Source organism: Lissotriton vulgaris, chromosome 1_1, assembly GCF_964263255.1.
Source record: "Lissotriton vulgaris chromosome 1_1, aLisVul1.2, whole genome shotgun sequence".
NCBI classification, from domain to species: domain Eukaryota; kingdom Metazoa; phylum Chordata; class Amphibia; order Caudata; family Salamandridae; genus Lissotriton; species Lissotriton vulgaris.
Window position 1 is genome coordinate 1113107414 of NC_141685.1, and position 17048 is coordinate 1113124461.

The 17048-nt window shown below is 47.9% G+C and overlaps 2 protein-coding genes across 3 annotated transcripts in view; one reads left to right on the plus strand and one right to left on the minus strand.

Moving 5' to 3' along the window:
- The window catches only part of CC2D1A (coiled-coil and C2 domain containing 1A), a 205185-nt gene extending 199486 nt beyond the window's left edge, over positions 1-5699 (plus strand). The window contains exons 27-29 of the mRNA XM_086963634.1: positions 2701-2777; positions 2897-2944; positions 3936-5699. Coding sequence (XP_086819760.1) covers positions 2701-2777; positions 2897-2944; positions 3936-3956 — 146 coding nt within the window. The 3' untranslated portion in view covers positions 3957-5699. The remainder of the gene's footprint in view (positions 1-2700; positions 2778-2896; positions 2945-3935) is intronic.
- The window catches only part of PODNL1 (podocan like 1), a 141517-nt gene continuing 129672 nt past the window's right edge, over positions 5204-17048 (minus strand). For both annotated transcript variants that reach the window (XM_086963641.1, XM_086963640.1), the window contains exon 11: positions 5204-5988. The gene's annotated coding sequence lies outside the window, so the exon portion shown is untranslated. The remainder of the gene's footprint in view (positions 5989-17048) is intronic.

Below are 17048 nucleotides of genomic sequence, written 5' to 3' on the forward strand. Positions count from 1 at the left end.
AAAGAACAGAGATGGGTTTTTCGTGTCCAGTCCAACAAAAATGGGTTGAACGATGAAATTCCGTGGGGCCAGTTATAGAACCCCCGTACCCCTAAAGAACCCCCACTCTCTAAGGCATCCCCAATCGTGGCAAAGATAATAACAGAGGTCCTCTACTGGCATGTGGAACCCACCCCCTTTGGAATACAGCACTACGGGTGTATGACTACTGTGCTTAACCTTAGCACAGGGGTCAAGTCTCAACCCACCTAATAATTATGATTTTCATAAATATATTCCACAGCGAATTTCGCTGTTTAATCTGTACACCTTTAATAATTCAAGGTAGAGAACTGCGTAAAAATACCAAGCTAAATTTTATTACTCTTCATACATGTTTCCAGCAACTTGCAAGAACTTCAATACCTCCCAATCCTGGTCCACCACTAGTGACCCTTTCATAATATTATGACTTCCGCTTTATTTTTCTGTTGAATAATCTCCTCTGTCATAATTTGTGAATAGTGATCTGTTCTGCATTAAGATTGTCATTGTGCAGTATAAGTACAACCTTCCCTGCCATAATTCATGAACAGCAATCAAATTCACTTTACCGTGGGTAACGATAGACATAGAAGGGAGACTTCCGCATTTTGACCCTCCAATGTTCCATTACGGGTAGCCATTTTGGGTTAGCGCGCTAGTGTTTAGACACACCCGGCACCAGCGCGCATTGACGCTTAAATGATCCAGTGCTCCTAACACGCGAGCATTCAGCAGAGCGGCAACATCGGTAGAAGTAAGACTTAGTGATTATGCGGACAAAGTAAGTTACAGACCCTTACCCCAGGTCTCAAAACGAGTGGGTTTTGAGACACTTTTTTCCACTTCCCAAGCAGTTCGACCAAAACGCTAAGGGCGTGGCTCTCTTTCTTGCAGAGCGCCGCGGTGAAATCCTACCGATTGTCAGCTCATGGGGCACCACGTACTTGCCACAACAGTATGTATGGTTACCATTCTAACGCAGGGGTGCGCCCTGTTTTGTGGGGACTTTCATTGTTTTATTGTCTCATTGACCGTAACCTTATGACTAATATGAAAGATCGGGTTCCTCTTTTTTTAATCCTGTGAAATGTTGTTGTATGCATTGAGTCGCGTTGATGTGTGTGTGTGGAGATAGAACCAGCCCAAATTACAGTGGGCGCGTACAAGTTCGGGAATTTACTCGGACAGGCAGGGGATGGAAGATTGAATCATCACTCTGTCCATAAAGTCTTGTATTAGGGCTTTAGGCAATGGGCTAATGAAATTTGAAATGAAGAATTGTGGCGCAGATAATTATGTAAGCGCAGTGACAAACCACAGTTCCTACTATGAACATCTGTGTGTTTTTTGTCCACTGTTAGGTATCACCTACTTACAGCCAGGGGATGGCAGACTGAACCATCACTCTGTCCATAAAAGTTCAAAAGTCATTCTCTGTATAATGGGTGAATGGATTTGATGAGTGAAATTGTGGCGCAAACAAGAATGAAAGCGCAAAATTCACAGCTATAAATGTAAATATCTGTGTCTCCCTTTTTTTCCCTTTTTCTTTACAGGGACCATATTTGGGTCACCTATTTTTGACAATTTTTGCTTCCCAGGGGGCCAGCTCATGCCCTGAAGCATAAAACTAGCAGTGGAATTTTACTGTTAGTTTTTAGGAAGACAGGCTGACAATACTTAGCAACTGAGCTTATTCCCGTAGGGACCAGTAGAAGGTCCTGATGAGTAGGCAGTAGGGGACTGCCTACGAAACATGTAGACCAGGTTGTAGCGATCGGCTCAACCCCAAAACCCCCTTCTTAATGTCCCCAGCTAGAGAAGCTAATAAATTGTTTTTTTCTACTAGCCAGAGGATTTTTAATTTTTGTACTCACACACATTGTTAGGTCCCTACACTTTCACTGACACCTTGCACCATCACATAGTCCTGTCACCACTTTAGTGCTCCCGCGTAGTCGGTCAGGTCGTAGCACGCCCCGCCCCGTAGAGGGACGGGAAGACCCCAATGATGAAGCATGACACTACTGGATTTTTTTAGTGTGTGAGGGGTATTTTAAAAAGCACACAGTGCTCTCATCTTTATCACCCTAAGAGAGAGTACTTTCACTATTTTCTCATCACTGTAAAACCAACAAATAAAATACATGTCCACACATTGATAGAATCTCTTTGTTTAGATATATCGTTTTGGAGGGTGATTCTATCAACTCCTCTGCACTTCCCTGATTGTTTTGGAAGGACTGAGGCTCCTGCCAGGAAGGTTCTAGAGGGAGGTGATAGCTGATTGGCTCTTATCTAGAGTTTGGTCCTTTTTACAAAAGGACATGGATATGTTACTAAGATGAGGCCTTTAGGCCTACTATTCTCTATGTATGTCTATAGGACATTACTTTTCTATGTACCGGAGACTCCCGTCTCGACGACGGGGAATGATTCAGGCATGTGAATCTATGAAAGACACCAATACTGGATAACTGCAGTTACAGGTAAGTAACGCATTTCTTCTCCTCTCTTATGTGGGACATACAATATAGTCTATATGCAGTAACATCTCTTTTTTTGGGAGGGAGGGTGTGGATTGTGAAGACATTGCTGGAAGTTGTGCTTTGTTACTGGAAAGTGTCGATCCCACTGGTGCAAGTATTTCAGCCTCACGTTATCTCCCTTATGCAGAGTACGTGACCCAGCTGGAGCGGTTCTTGCAGCTTTATACTGAGGCAGCTCAACGTCTTGGTCATGAAGGCAAACGGGTAAGACATTTGTTGCATGGACTCTTGGCACTTAAGGACAATGGACAGTGTTTGGGGCGCAGTTCCTAAAAACCCCAGTTTTCTGAGAACTTATTTGCATTTGTTGCTCACTTTTACAGGATGCAGCAAAGGAGGCTCTGTACAAACGAAACCTTGTTGATAATGAGGTACGTACACGCAATGAGCACAGGAAATCAGCCCTTCCTCTGGTCGGTTCCACCATGCCTTTGTTTCCTTCTGACTCCCTGTCCCCTTTCCTGGTAATTTCTATTCAACATTTGGCTGGTTGTTATGTGTACATCTATTTTTTTGTCCAATTATGGTGACCTGCTTCTTTTCACCCAGTTCTGTTGGGTTGATCTACTCCAGATGTTTTGTATTCTCCACTTCCATGTGTTTCACAGGTCATGTGTATACTTGTTTATGGCCCCCACTATCTTGTGGTCACCTGTTTTCTGCCTACTAACCATTTTTTGTTTAACTGTTTATTATTTTTTGCCTACCACCCTCTGTTTCTGGGTTGTTTTTTTTTCAACGCGGTACATGCTTGTCATATGTACACTTATTGTGTCGATCACCTGGCTGACATTTATATACCCGCTTCCTGTCCATAAAGGCAGCACATGTGCGCTTGTTTCCTGTCCTCCAACTATCAAGTGTTTACTTGCTTCATGTCCTCTAGCTTTTTTGCCTTCTTTTGTTTTGTCCTCCATCCACCTTGCTTTCTTCTGTTTCTTGTCATCCAACTGTTGTGATCACTTCTTTCTATTTCCAGCTGTCTTGCGTCCACATTTCCTGTTGCCCAGCAACCCTGAGTTCACTTGTGCTCTGCCCCCAGTTGCCATGTTCTTCCCCCATTTGTTGTGATTTTACCGGTTGCCTGACTCCCAGATAGTATGTGTTTACTTGTTTCGTTCCCTTCACTGTTTTGCGTTCACAACTGTCCTATTGCTTAGCAAATCTTAAGTTTATCTCAGTTGTGTTGTATTCCCCGCAGGTGTTTTATCATCTGTTGCTTTCCTCAGTGCCCTTTTCACCACTGTTCTGAGCTATTTTTGATGTCCTTATTTATCTGCCTGTTTCCACTTATGAACCTTTCTGCTGGTCTATTGTCTGCTAGATGGTTGTTTCCTAATTGCAGTGTGCTCTGTTTTTCAGCTGCAGAGGTTCCGAAGATGAAGTGTCCTGGTTTGAGTCCACTTAAAGATCTTCTTTACCAGACTTGCCTTCTCTTGAGTGTGGTGGATGCCCTCCATGCCCCTTCCCTCTGCTATCCCTTTGAGATACTGTGGTTGCACTACTCCTGGCTCCTTAGGGCCTAGTAGATGTACTGGTTTGACACTAACAGGTCTGGAGGAAGGCATTAATCCTCCTCCTCCTCCTCCATACTTCTAGGGACACTTTGGCAGGAAAACTGCCCTGGCTCCTCATTAGAATTTGCTCTCAGTCTTGCAATGCAAGGCCATGTACCTAAGCTGAAGGCAGGAATAGCACCTCCCTTATCACTGGGTGAAGTTAGGAGGGGAACCTGGCCCTTCATAATGCAGAGTGTCCGTACCAATCTGAAGTGAGCTGGAAGGAGCAAACATGAAAATGAAATTGTGTGCATGACAATCAAGACTTAACGATGTCACTTTATGGCGCCTTCGCCCCACTCATTGAACTATCATACATAATATTATCATGACAAATGTTTTGCAGGAAACCTGCTTTTACGCACTGCCACCCTTCACTCATAGGTCCCACCGTTGGGCACAATGCCCAGCATCATCTCCTTGGTTCTGTCACAGAGAAGCTTGCACAAGTTCACCACCTATGCACACCATAACTTTTCTTAGTTTCTTGAACAAGGATCTTAGTCTGTGTTGACACAGAGTTGCTTGCTTGGAGATCCAACCCACCCTTGCACACCTTGCTTCACCAAACAGTTGAACAGACATGGATGTCATCACACCCTCTGGGGCTTCTTGTACAAAGGTGGTCTGTCAAATGACTTGTTAGACAGAGACATGATTACACACTGCTCTCTCCAGCAACTTCCACAAAGATCTTACTATTGACCCATTACATTACACAGTGGTCGCAAACGCTGCAACACAGGATGATTTCTGCATGACATATTACATACAATGTTGCACATTACGATCGTAAACCAGGTATTGGCCGAGGATATCACCATAAAGCATGGTGCATCACACACCGTGGAATGCACGAGACCCTCCACGTCACTATCACACATGTGCGCATATGCTGCACGAGGATCTAACCATCTTGCTCACCTCACACAAAGATGTTGTCATCTTACACAATGCTCTGTCACTTACCACTTGCATGTCATCATCACACTGCCATCTGTCATTCAGACTTTTCCACAATGCAATGTTTTTCAAAGATTTGTTGCATTTAAGGAATATTCTGAATACTTTGCTGCTCTACATTATTTTTACATGGCATCATATTTCTATAAATTAAAGGGGTTGACAAAGGCATGTGGAAATTCAAACTACTTTGTTTTTTTCTAAAACCTCTGAGTTCTGGAAAGATACACAGTCACTACCACTTTTCTGCTGAGGCTGATCGCTGCTGCTCCTTTTGTCTTAACAAACTCCAACCTCTTGATAATGCTCACTCTCCCAATAAACTCCATATTCATTTGCCCACGTGCTTCATGCTGCCCAATGCCCTGCAAATGCTCCAACTCCTACAAAGCCTGGTGGCTGGTTGACCAAGTGTTTCACCTGGTATGACCTCCTGCAAGCATTTTGAACACCTTTGAAGCCTGCAGAACTCAACTGTTCTCCCCAAGTGTTGCCTGTGAGCCGAAGATTCCTTCCAAGAACAAGGCCCTCCAGCCTTTTATAGCTTCATCAGAAAATCATTGTCAAATAGAACATTTAAAATAAATAAAAGGTCTCAAACTGATTGTGTGGAGAAAGAGTTGTGTGCTCATGGAAACAATTTCATGTGGTTGAGTTTAGGTGCTGGGAATGGGAAGTTATCCTGGGATTGTCACTGGTTCATGGTCACCAAACTTGGTCCAGACAGCTGGTCTGAACTACAGTCACTCATTTTAGTTCAGATCTCTGGTTTGAGTGACGCCTCTGGTTCTGGCTTGGAGACATGGTTTCTGATTAGGCCCCACTGAGTTCTGGATCATAGCTGCCACAATACGGATCTCTTTCAGCGTGACTGCCTGTTTAACCCGGTGAACCTAGAGAAGACAAAAGGTGGTCAGCTCTGTAGCTCAATACCCACATTTATTCTTAAACCATAGCAGTGCTACCACACTAGGCTTGGTGTGCACACCCAACCATGCACATTATGCTTCAGAACCCATGAACTATAAAGATGTCCTCATAGCTGAAAACAGAAATATCCTCATCATGTAAGGGGACAACCAAACAATCACCAGCAGAAGAGTAAAAATGGATTAAGAACAGAATGCAAAAACAACAATTGATGGACGGAATGCAGAACAATGTCATACATCCACCCCAGTACAGAGATCTGGGCCTAAATCCATATTTTTTTTGCTCACCATGCCATTCCAGTTTGAACCTAGCCATATGCAAATCAGTCTTGACCCTGTGCCCCATGGGAACAGTCCAGCCCGAAGCCAGGCCTGCCAAGCCAGGTCCACACTGGACTGGAAACAAGCATCCTAGGACCGGTTTCGGGCTTTCAGCCAAGATAGCTTGATTCCAGTGGCATGGAGAGCCCGGAACTCACGTCTGAGCATACCCTTCCCACTCGGGGTGACAAATGCAAAAACAACAGTTGATGGACAGAATGCAGAACATTGTTATACATACACCCCAGTACAGAGATCTGGGCCTAAATCCATATTTTTTTTGCTCACCATGCCATTCCAGTTTGAACCCAGCCATATGCAAATCAGTCTTGACCTTGTGCCCCATGGGAACAGTTCAGCCCGAACTGCCAAGCCATGTCCTCCCTGGACTGGAAACAAGCATCCTAGGACCGGTTTCGGGCTTTCAGTCCCCTTCAGCCAGGATAGCTTGATTCCAGTGGCATGGAGAGCCCGGGACTCACGTCTGAGCATACCCGTCCGACTCGGGGTGACAAATGCAAAAACAACAGTTCATGGACAGAATGCAGAACAATGTCATACATCCACCCCAGTACAGAGATCTGGGTCTAAATACATCATTTTTTTGCTCACCATGCCATTCCAGTTTGAACCCAGCCATATGCAAATCAGTCTTGACCCTGTGCCCCATGGGAACAATCCAGCCCGAATTGCCAAGCCAGGTCCTCCCTGGACTGAAAAAATGGCGTAAGAACAGAATGCACACATTACAATCACAGCAAGATGTGGAGCTGACACCCGGAATAGAGATACAGCTTCTCTTTGCAGGAAAGAGGACTCAGTTTGTGCAGGCAAAAGTAAGGAGTGGTGCTGAGAGAACCAGATCCAAAAATGCAGCCCCACATCACAGGGAAATAGGACTACACTGAGTACTCGAGGAACAAAAAACAAAAGCACACTCCATATAAACTTTCAAAGCAAGTTATGAAACTGAGAACCAGCTCAGAGAAGGGCAGCCATGCATTAGAAGGAAAGAGGGTTCGATTCATGCCGGTAAGATCAGTGTGTGACAATGAAAACTAGAGCAGAGGCTGCAGCTTCACTTAACAAAGAAGAGGGCTGACCGCATGCTGGCAAAAGCAAGATGTAACCCAAAGAATTAGAACAGAAAATGAACCTATGCCTTAATTCCAACAGCGCCATAACTAAGAAACAGAACAGAAAATTCACCCACGCCTAGAGGATACACCCATGCATTGGAGAGAAATAAGGATTAACCCACAACTTCAACCGCAGGATGTAATATTGAGAGCCACAAAAGAAAATACACCCATGCATTAGCGGGAACGGAGACTGAAATCCTGCAACTTATAGCAAGGTGTTGTGCTATGTAGCAGAACAGATATCACAGCACCAGATCACAGGCAGAAGACTGAAATCATGCACGGAGCGACAAAATGATAATTTAAAAAATGATCACAAAATAGGTTTAACGCTGAAAGCGTCTTTAAATTGAGAATTTAAGGTATTCCGAAAACAGCATTACATTGAGAATTCAAGGTAAAGAAATAAGTGGGAAACCAGCTTTATCACATTAAAATGGATATTATACTCCTCAGAATGCTAACTGAAAGTATACGCTCAATAGAAAAAAAAATTTAGAAAACCTAATGTACTTTACAAGAATCCGTTTTTTACAGCCCACCTCATCAAAGTACTGCCCAGAGACCATCTTTCTGATGGCTAACTTTTCACCTTTGGAATAGCCCCAGGCATCAGAATGAATCAAGCAAATCTTACTGTAATGCTTCCCCGTGTCTTCAAGTGATGATTTGTGGCTCTGGTGTGACCCCGTTCTGACTGGTAAGTCACAGAACAGAGCGCATACAAGCCACCTGTGAACTGTTGTCAGTGCCTTTCTTCCTGCATCCTTCAACACAGTCCCAGAACTTTGCTCCAACTTTGTTGGTTTTTTGACCTGTCTCCATCTTAAGCTGGGGCTCCTGTTCGGGGCAGGTCACGGAGTCGACCTCCCATAAACGTGACGCCAGGGCCCGCTGCTCCCGGTCTTTACCGGACACGGGCCCCGATGAGTCGGCCCCCACCTAACCACCCTTTCCTGTTGTTGGGGCTACTAGATCCCAGATGGAAGCCTATTCTCGGGCTTTACATGCCATCTTTGGGTCACCTCCTCTCCGTGGAGTGCCTTCGGGCCCCACAGAGGGGGTAGGGGCTCAGATCAGGAATTTGCCGGCAGGTTTGTTCTTGGTGCCGTTCGAGTACCTTGACTCCGGTTCCGGTGTCGCTGCGACATCGGGACACGGCCCGGAGGGGCATCCCAGTTAGATGTCCGGCACTACTGTGGAGCCTCCGCACAGCCCCGTGAGACTCCCTGCGCTGGCGCCGGATGCGGCTGCAGCACGGAGCTTGACTCCGAGTCGACACCGTTCATCACCGAAGTTTCCCATCTCGGTGGAGGTTATGTCGATGCTGGCCGGGCAGAAGAGGCCTCTTTGGTGGTCGATGCAACACCATCTCAACGTCCATCGACGCCGTGCTGTCCCCTGCTGTTCCTCTGTTGGTGGAGGACGATGAGGCCCCTGAGGGTTCACCACCCCCAAGGTTGTTTTGATGCTCCTCGGGGCAGGTGCACATGGGTCACCGGCAGGCTTTTGGTCGCCCTCGGGCTGCAGAGCCTCTGCCTTTTGGTGGACGAGTTAGCCTACAACCATCCCCTACAGATGACTTATTGTCGCCACCTAGAATGGCCACGGAGGCTAGTGCAGCCATTGCGAGAGCGGTGCACAAAGCTGCAGATTCTTGCAAATGCAGTCTCCCTCATTCTCTCTGCCTTCTGATCCCTTGTTGGATTTCCTCTACCAGGGCGACGTGGAGGTGGATCCCTTGCTGCCTTTTGGCAGCTCATTATATGACATTCTTCTTGGGACTTGGGCGAGACCCTCATCGGGAGACCCTGTGGGTCGTGCTATTGTACATCGTCATCGCCCGGCTCCACATGACCCTGTCTGTTTGTCCCTCCATCCTAGGGCTCATTGGCTGGTAGTCCAGGCAGCCTCTGTCTCGCTACTTTCCTCCCCTCCTCCGTTACTTCCTCCCACTAGGGATTCTCGCTGGTTGGAGTTGTGTGGCCGCCAGGTCTTTGCGTCCACAATCTTGGCCCTTCGGTCTTTGAACACGTCATTAGTGTTTGCACGGGCTGCTTTTGCCCTTTGGGACTTGGTCAAGCGTCTCCTCCCATCTCTTCTGGAGGGCTCCCTTTGGCTGCTTCATGATTTTTATTTTTTTTTGTAAATAATTTTTATTGCAGATCCAAGCATATGATACGTCAATCACATAGACACCATCAGTGTGAAATCCCCCCCTCTCGGTGCAAGTTCTCCAACCGGTATACACAGCCGTTTAGCCCACACCCCGGAGGTCGGGCGGCGTAGTCACAGAGCATTGCAATCCTCACAATCGGCCGGTTCTGTACATCGCATGCGGGGGGTTCCACTGTCTGCTTTTCAGTTTTTTTTGGCCTAATCCCCTCCCTCCCTGTAGTGCCTATAACTGAAACTTCCCAACTCCACTACTGGCAAGGGAAAAACCACCCCCCTCCCCCCCGTATTTCGCCCTCCCCCCCCAAGTGTCATCAATCGTTCCGGGTCAGGGAGTGGGTCAGTGTGACTGCGATCAGAGGGTCCTAGTTATCTACTGTATGTGTGTGCCTGGAGAAGGAACTGGTATCCCCCGGTCATTAGTGGCCTCAAGCGTCGCCTCCCGCTCATCCTCCTCTTCATCCAGTGTACTATCACGCAGCGCCTGCACCAAGAGTTCCCATTCCATGGCCGCCTCCAGGGCCCGCTCGTCATCTCTTCTACGCGCCAACTGATATCTAAGTGTGCTCTCGCTCGACGCCCATTTCAGAAATTCAGCAAGCCACCTTCGATGTGTCGGGCACGTCCTCGATTTCCACCCCCTTGTCAATTCGCGTTTGGCCAATAAGAGGCCCATATCAATGAACCTGCTCAACATTTTGTTTTTGGGTGTGTGCGGGAACCAATGGAGGATGCTGACAGCTGAGGTGTACTGAAGGTCCCTGTCTGCGACATCATTCAAGGTGTCGCCGATGTCCCTCCAGTAGTATTGCAGGTGGGGGCATTCTCTGAGCATGTGAGTCAGATCCGCCCCTAGTGCGTTGCAGCGTGGGCAAGCGGCGTCCTCCGCCCCAAAATATTTCCGAATGTTGCCCGGGGTAAGATAGGCTCTGTGGAGAATATAAATTGGCTGCTTCATGATGACCGGGAACTGGCACAGTTTTCCATTCGGTCAGCCATGGACCCCACTGACTCTGTGGGTTGGGCTATGGCCAGGTCAGTTGCTCTGCGCCACCATGCCTGGCTGCGCGATGGCAGTTTTCCTGCAAATTTTCAGGAGAGTCTTCAGGATTTGCCCTTTGATGGGGTCTTCCTTTTTGACAGCCATCTAGACTTAGCGGTCCAACGTCTCCTGTCTGGGTTTCCATAAATCCCGTGGTTTTTAGTCCTTGTTGTGGACTTTTACTTTGGTTGCAGTATTGTCACTGTTTTTTTCTGAAATCCATCTATAGGTTTAAGACGTTATTGCCCGGACGGGCGCTACGGCTTATCAGTCATTTTTGTCCTTATTTGGTACAGCTGTTTCTGCATTTCTTTTTGAGTCCTCTGTCTACGAGCTAGTATCAAGAGGTGTCCCTGGCTTTTTACGGGTATCAGACATACCCTATGTGGGGTATTCGTTGGCTATTTTATAGCCGCTTTTCCTTGCACAGGGAGCTCCCGCGGAGTCTCTTCGGATGGGTTTTTTTCTGCCCCCCAGCGTCAGAGGTACTGCTGAAGATTCTCTGGATCCAGTCTGACACCTGGGGATATTCTAAGTTAAGGAATCTGCGCCTAGACTGTGTCTCTACCAGATACATTGTTACCAAAGGTAAGTAACTCTTTCATCAAGTTTATGTCAATAGAGCTAGATGCATACTAGAAAATGGTACCATCTGTACAAATCCTGGCTTAAAGGAGAGACAGCACTATGATCAAAAAATGAACAATCAGGGAAGAAATCAACTCTATTTAAAATACTGAGCCTAATAATAGTAAACGGCAAAGGAGGGACTCATTTGGAAAATGTAGAGTGATTGATTACATTATTGCTTACGCAAATAATTAAAGCATTTATAGTCAGACCCCCTAAACCACCTATCTACCACAACAAAACTCTGCTGTATTTTTTTTACTGAGGAAAGAGTCAAACCACTTAGATACTAAATCATAAACTTAAACTGCCCACTAAGTACAAAAGGGCAGAAGACAACAATGCCTACTACAAATACACCATAAATAGCAATGAGGCAAAGACCCTGATAAACAAGTACTTTCTCATGTTATAGTGTGGACAAATAAAGTCCCTATCAGGCTTTAGAAACATAATAGACATAATAACAAATAGTAGTAAATAAATTAGTGATTATGGGCTTGATTTAGATATAGGCGTCTGGCCCGTGGGTCCACCATAGAGACGGAGTATATTACTATGTCCCCATGGTGTAGAGGGTGCCCACCTAATTTATAAAGGACCGCCAAGTAGGCGGTCATTTATAAAAGCCTTGGCATGAACTGTTCCTGTCACTGCATTCTACGGTTTGCTGCAGGGCTGCGTCGGAAGGACACAGTCCTGCAGCAAACAGTATTCTTTTTCAAAAAGAAAATCCTGAAACTGAATTTCGTTTTAAAATAAAAAAAGTAATGCTCCCCCACCATGGAAGTCTTTACCCATTGCGAGGGATGCATTATAACGATTTTACTGTTCCTTACCCTGGTGATATGGAACAGTAAAACAAGCAATGGCATATCCAAAAGGTCTCGCCTTTAGGACCTTGTAAGTGTTTAGCCATGAAACAGTTGATGTTGTTGCACCAAGGATATTGTGCTGCATAACTAAATACTTATAAGGTCCCAAAAGTGAGACCTATTGGCTATGCCGCAAAGGCATGGCTAAGGCGGAGTTAGGCGCCATCTGTGTTGCTGTGATGTAGTAACTGTATCTGTATGCTATCATGCCACAGATTGCTTTGTACATAAAGGACGCCAGACTCGTGCGGAGCTTGGAAGGGCGAGTATGTTTCCACTTACAGCGGACAACATGTGATTGGCGCACTATATTCCAATTTAGTGCAAATCTGGATTCTGCTGCTGTAAAAGGTGCCGGGTTTGTAGAACAAGAGCCCAAAGGACCTGCAGGATTCTGACAGATTGACTACAGAGCTGCACAGACTGACGAGCTCAGAGGCCATGCATGAACATCCATTGCTTGGCCTCCCTGCTGAAGTGCAGAGCTTGTTGTGATGGTGGTGTAGGGGATACAGTGAGAGGCAGATGATGCTCAGGGTTCTGTAATGAATCTGATAACATTTACAGTCACACCCTAAAGGGAAAGGGGGATAAAAAAAGTGCCCTGTTCTCGCCAGTGAGTGAAAGACCGGTAGAGCTGGACAAGAGGTAGTCAGTCAGATGTCAGGCTGGAGTTAGTCTGACTAGCAGGACTCTAGAGTGATAGTCATAGTTCAGTCCGTTTGGTCAATTCAGATCTAAGTAAGGTCTCTGAAAGGCCTCTGGAGTGAGTTATCTTTCGGAAATGTGACTTCGAAAGATAGGTAGAGCAGGTATCACCTTGACCCTTGGCGGAAAGCAGGCTCTCTTCATTTGCTTGCTCCAACCTAACTTAGGGCAGTATCCATGCCATGAATGATATAGCGCCAGTGCTGAAGTGGGTGGTGGCCCCCTAAAAAACGTGTGGGTACCTGCACTTATTTATATGTTATTATTACACACTGAGGTCCATGAATTTCATGGGGAATGTGAAAGAGGACGAGACGAGTGGTCCGGTGGAGTGGGCAGGAGAGGGTCAGGTGGAATGGGCAGGAGAGGGGCAGGTGGAGTGGGCAGGAGAGGGGCAGGTGGAGTGTGCAGAAGAGGGGCAGGTGGAGTGGGCAAGAGAGGGCCAGGTAGAGTGGGCAGGAGAGTTTGAGGGAGAATGGGCAGGAGAGGGTGAGGTAGCATGGGCAGGAGAGGGTCAGGGAGAGTGGGCAGGAGAGGGCCAGGTGTAGTGGGAAGGAGAGGGCCAGGAGAGTGTGAGGTAGAGTGGCGAGGAGATGGTCAGGTGGAGTGGACAGGAGAGGGCCAGGTGCAGTGAGCAGGAGAGGGTCAGGTAGAGTGGACAGGAGAGGGTCAGTTGCAGAGGGCAGGAGAGGGACAGGTAGAGTGGGCAGGAAAGGGTGAAGTAGAGTGGGCAGGAGAGGGTGGGGCAGAGTGGGAAGGAGAGGGTAAGGTGGAGTGGGCGAGAGAGGGTCAGGTGGAGTGGGTGGGAGAGTGGGCAGGAGAGGTTCAGGTGGAGTGGACAGGAGAGGGCCAGGGGGAGTGGGCAGGAGAGAGTGAGGTAGAATGGGCAGGAGAGGGCGAGGTAGCGTGGGCAGGAGAGGGTTAGGTGGAGTGGGCAGGAGAGAGTCAGGTGGAGTGGGCAGGAGAGGGCCAGGGGGAGTGGGCGGGAGAGTGTGAGGTAGAATGGGCAGGAGAGGGTGAGGTGGAGTAGGCAGGAGAGGGCCAGGGGGAGTGGGCAGGAGAGGGTGAGGTGGCGTGGGAAGGAGAGAGTGAGGTGGCGTGGGAAGGAGAGAGTGAGGTAGAGTGGACAGGAGAGGATCAGGTGGCGTGGACAGGAGAGGGTCAGCTGCAGTGGGCAGAAGAGGGTCAGGTGGAGTGGGCAGGAGAGAGTCAGGTGGAGTGGGCAGGAGAAGGCCAGGTGGAGTGGGCAGGAGAGGGTTGGGCGAGTGGGCAGGAGAGGGAAAGGTGGATTGGGCAGGAGAGGGCGAGGTGTAGTGGGCAGGAGAGGGCCAGGTGGAGTGGGCAGGAGAGGGCAAGGTGGAGTGGGCAGGAGAGGGCAAGGTGGAGTGTGCCGGAGAGGGCCAGGTGGAGTGGGCAGGAGAGTGCGAGGTAGAATGGGCAGGAGAGGGTGAGGTAGGGTAGGCAGGAGAGGGTGAGGTAGGGTGGGCAGGAGAGGGTCTGGTGAAGTGGGCCAAGTGGAGTGGGCAGGAGTGGGCCAGGTGGAGTGGGCAGGAGAGGGTGAGGTAGATTGGGCAGGAGAGGGCCATGTAGAGTGGGCAGGAGAGGGCAAGGTGGAGTGGGCAGGAGAGGGCCAGGTGGAGTGGGTAGGAGAGTGTGAGGTAGAATGGGCAGGAGAGGGTGAGGTAGAGTGGGCAGGAGAGGGCCAGGTAGAGTGGGCAGGGGAGGGCAAGGTGGAGTGGGCATGAGAGGGCCAGGTGGAGCGGACAGGAGAGTGTGAGGTAGAATGGGCAGGAGAGGGTGAGGTAGCGTGGGCAGGAGAGGATCAGGTGGAGTGGGCAGGAGAGGGTCAGGTGGAGTGGGCTAGGTGCAGTGGGCAGGAGAGGGTAAGGTAGAGTGAGCAGGAGAGGGTGAGGTAGAGTGTGCAGGAGAGGGTGAGGTAGAGTGGGCAGGAGAGGGTCAGATGCAGTGGGCAGGAGAGGGCCAGGTGGAGTGGGCAGGAGAGGGCCAGGTGGAGTGGGCAACAGAGGGCTAGGTGGGGTGGGCAGGAGGGGGCTAGGTGGAGTGGGCAGGAGAGGGCCAGGTGGAGTGGGCAGGAGAGGGCCAAGTGGAGTGGGCAGGAGAGAGCCAGTTGGCGAGGGCTCTTCCATACTGCCTACACGTAGAAGCCACTCACAATTTCCAGCCACGAGAAATACCTGCTTAAACTGAAGCTTTTTAGTTTAAAAAAAAAGTTCACCAAGTTGCAATTTTAGAGCAGTGGTCTGTCTTCTAATGGACTTATTTCCGTGGTGTATAAAATGCACACTGTCCATGCAGTTTATGCAATAGCAGTGAAGTCACATTTCTACGTTAGGCCAGATGTGGGAATCACACAGAGGGCTGCTAATGAAGTCAGTTCGAGCGGGCTCCACAGTTGGCATGCACTCAGTTGAAAGTACGGTGCTTATTTCTGTATTTAAAATGAGTTAACACCCGCAGATTTTTGGGCCATCTTTCCAACTGAGCACAGAACATTCAAGAAAAGCATCTTCAACGTCTGATGAAGTCATTTCAGAAGGAGTTTGAGGCCATCTCGAGAGTTTTACATGTATAGTAAGAGAGACTCAAAGGACAAAATATATGTGCCTTTTGTACAAAAACATTACCTTGCATGTTGGGCTCACAATATTTGATGCAGTACACTCCGTCATTGCTTGGAATTTGAGAGGAAGCGATAAGAAAGGCATACAGCGGTTGTGCACGTGCTTGAGGCCAAGAAAAGCTTGTGGGTAACACTTTGAAAAGCCCCTTACTAAAAGTCGAGAAACAGCGCATGCCCTGCTCTAGGCTCGACCTAAAAATGACTACATGTCTGCCCATCTAAATCGGGTGGGCGGTACTGGAACAATTTCCCTGATGGACCTTACTCCCCAGAGCCGTTGGAGAAGTTTGGCCATAGCAGAGACAGAGTAGTCTCCACCACGGCCAAACGTAAGGTCTGCCCGCAATTAGATTTGACAGGTGGACCATTATATTGGTGGGAGGGAACCCTGTTGCCATTGCGACAAAGTACCCTCTCCACCAATATGTAAATCCTGCCCTAAAACACATCCTTACAAAAAGCACAAGAGAAAAAAAGCCACAAAATATATACCTTGACTCTGAATTTTAATTTACCACAATGTATGACAAAAATCAAATTCTGGCATTCATGGAAAACACTTGATATTAACAACCAAAAATAAAAAACGTATGGGTGCCAGACAGAATGCCTGTGTTCAGAGTAAACCATGGGCACTGACAAACTACTTATGCTGATGAGTCATAAAAGGTCACAAAACAGCACTTCGCTCACTGAGAACACTACATTGAATATAAAATTGTGTACAGAGGGGAAAAGGTGGAAAGGAAAATGCTACTTACCAGTATGCATCTGTTCTTGGCATGTAGAGCTGCAGTGTCCTACACTTAGCAATAGATCGCCACCTGGTGTTGGGCTCGGATGATTGCAGGTTGTTGTCTTCTTGGAAGAAGTCTTTGTAGTCACGAGATAGGTGACTCCTCCCTTGGACAATACTGCGCATGGTCATAGACTCCATCCTCAGGTTGTTTTTCGCCATGATGGGAAATGATGGAGTTAGTAGAAGTAAAGAGAAAGGATGTCCATGCGTGTGCATCTAATTAAGATGAGTACTGGAACGGATACAAGTCCCGGGGAGGCGGGAGGGCGTGTAGGACTCTGCAGCTCTACATGCCAAGAACGGATGCATACTGGTAAGTAGCATTTTCCGTTCGAGGCATATGAGCTGCAGATCCTACACTTAGCAACGATTGTGCAACAGTGTCTCCCTTAGCGGTGGTCGCTTGTATCTGTTGCAGCATACTGAAATAGTGTTTTAAAGACACCTTGGCCCACTGCAGCTTGCTGCTTGGCTTGCACATCAACACAATAGTGTTTAGTGAAGGTGTGTATTGTAGACCATGTTGCTGCCTTGCATATATCCTCTAGTGGTATGTTTCCTAAGAAAGCCCCAGAGGCTTCTAGTTTGCGAGTGGCGTGTGCTCTAGGAGGAACTGTTAGTGTACGTTTAGCTTTTAGAGCTTTCCTTTAGAGATGGGATTGCTTTTGTGTGGGGGAGAGAAAGATAC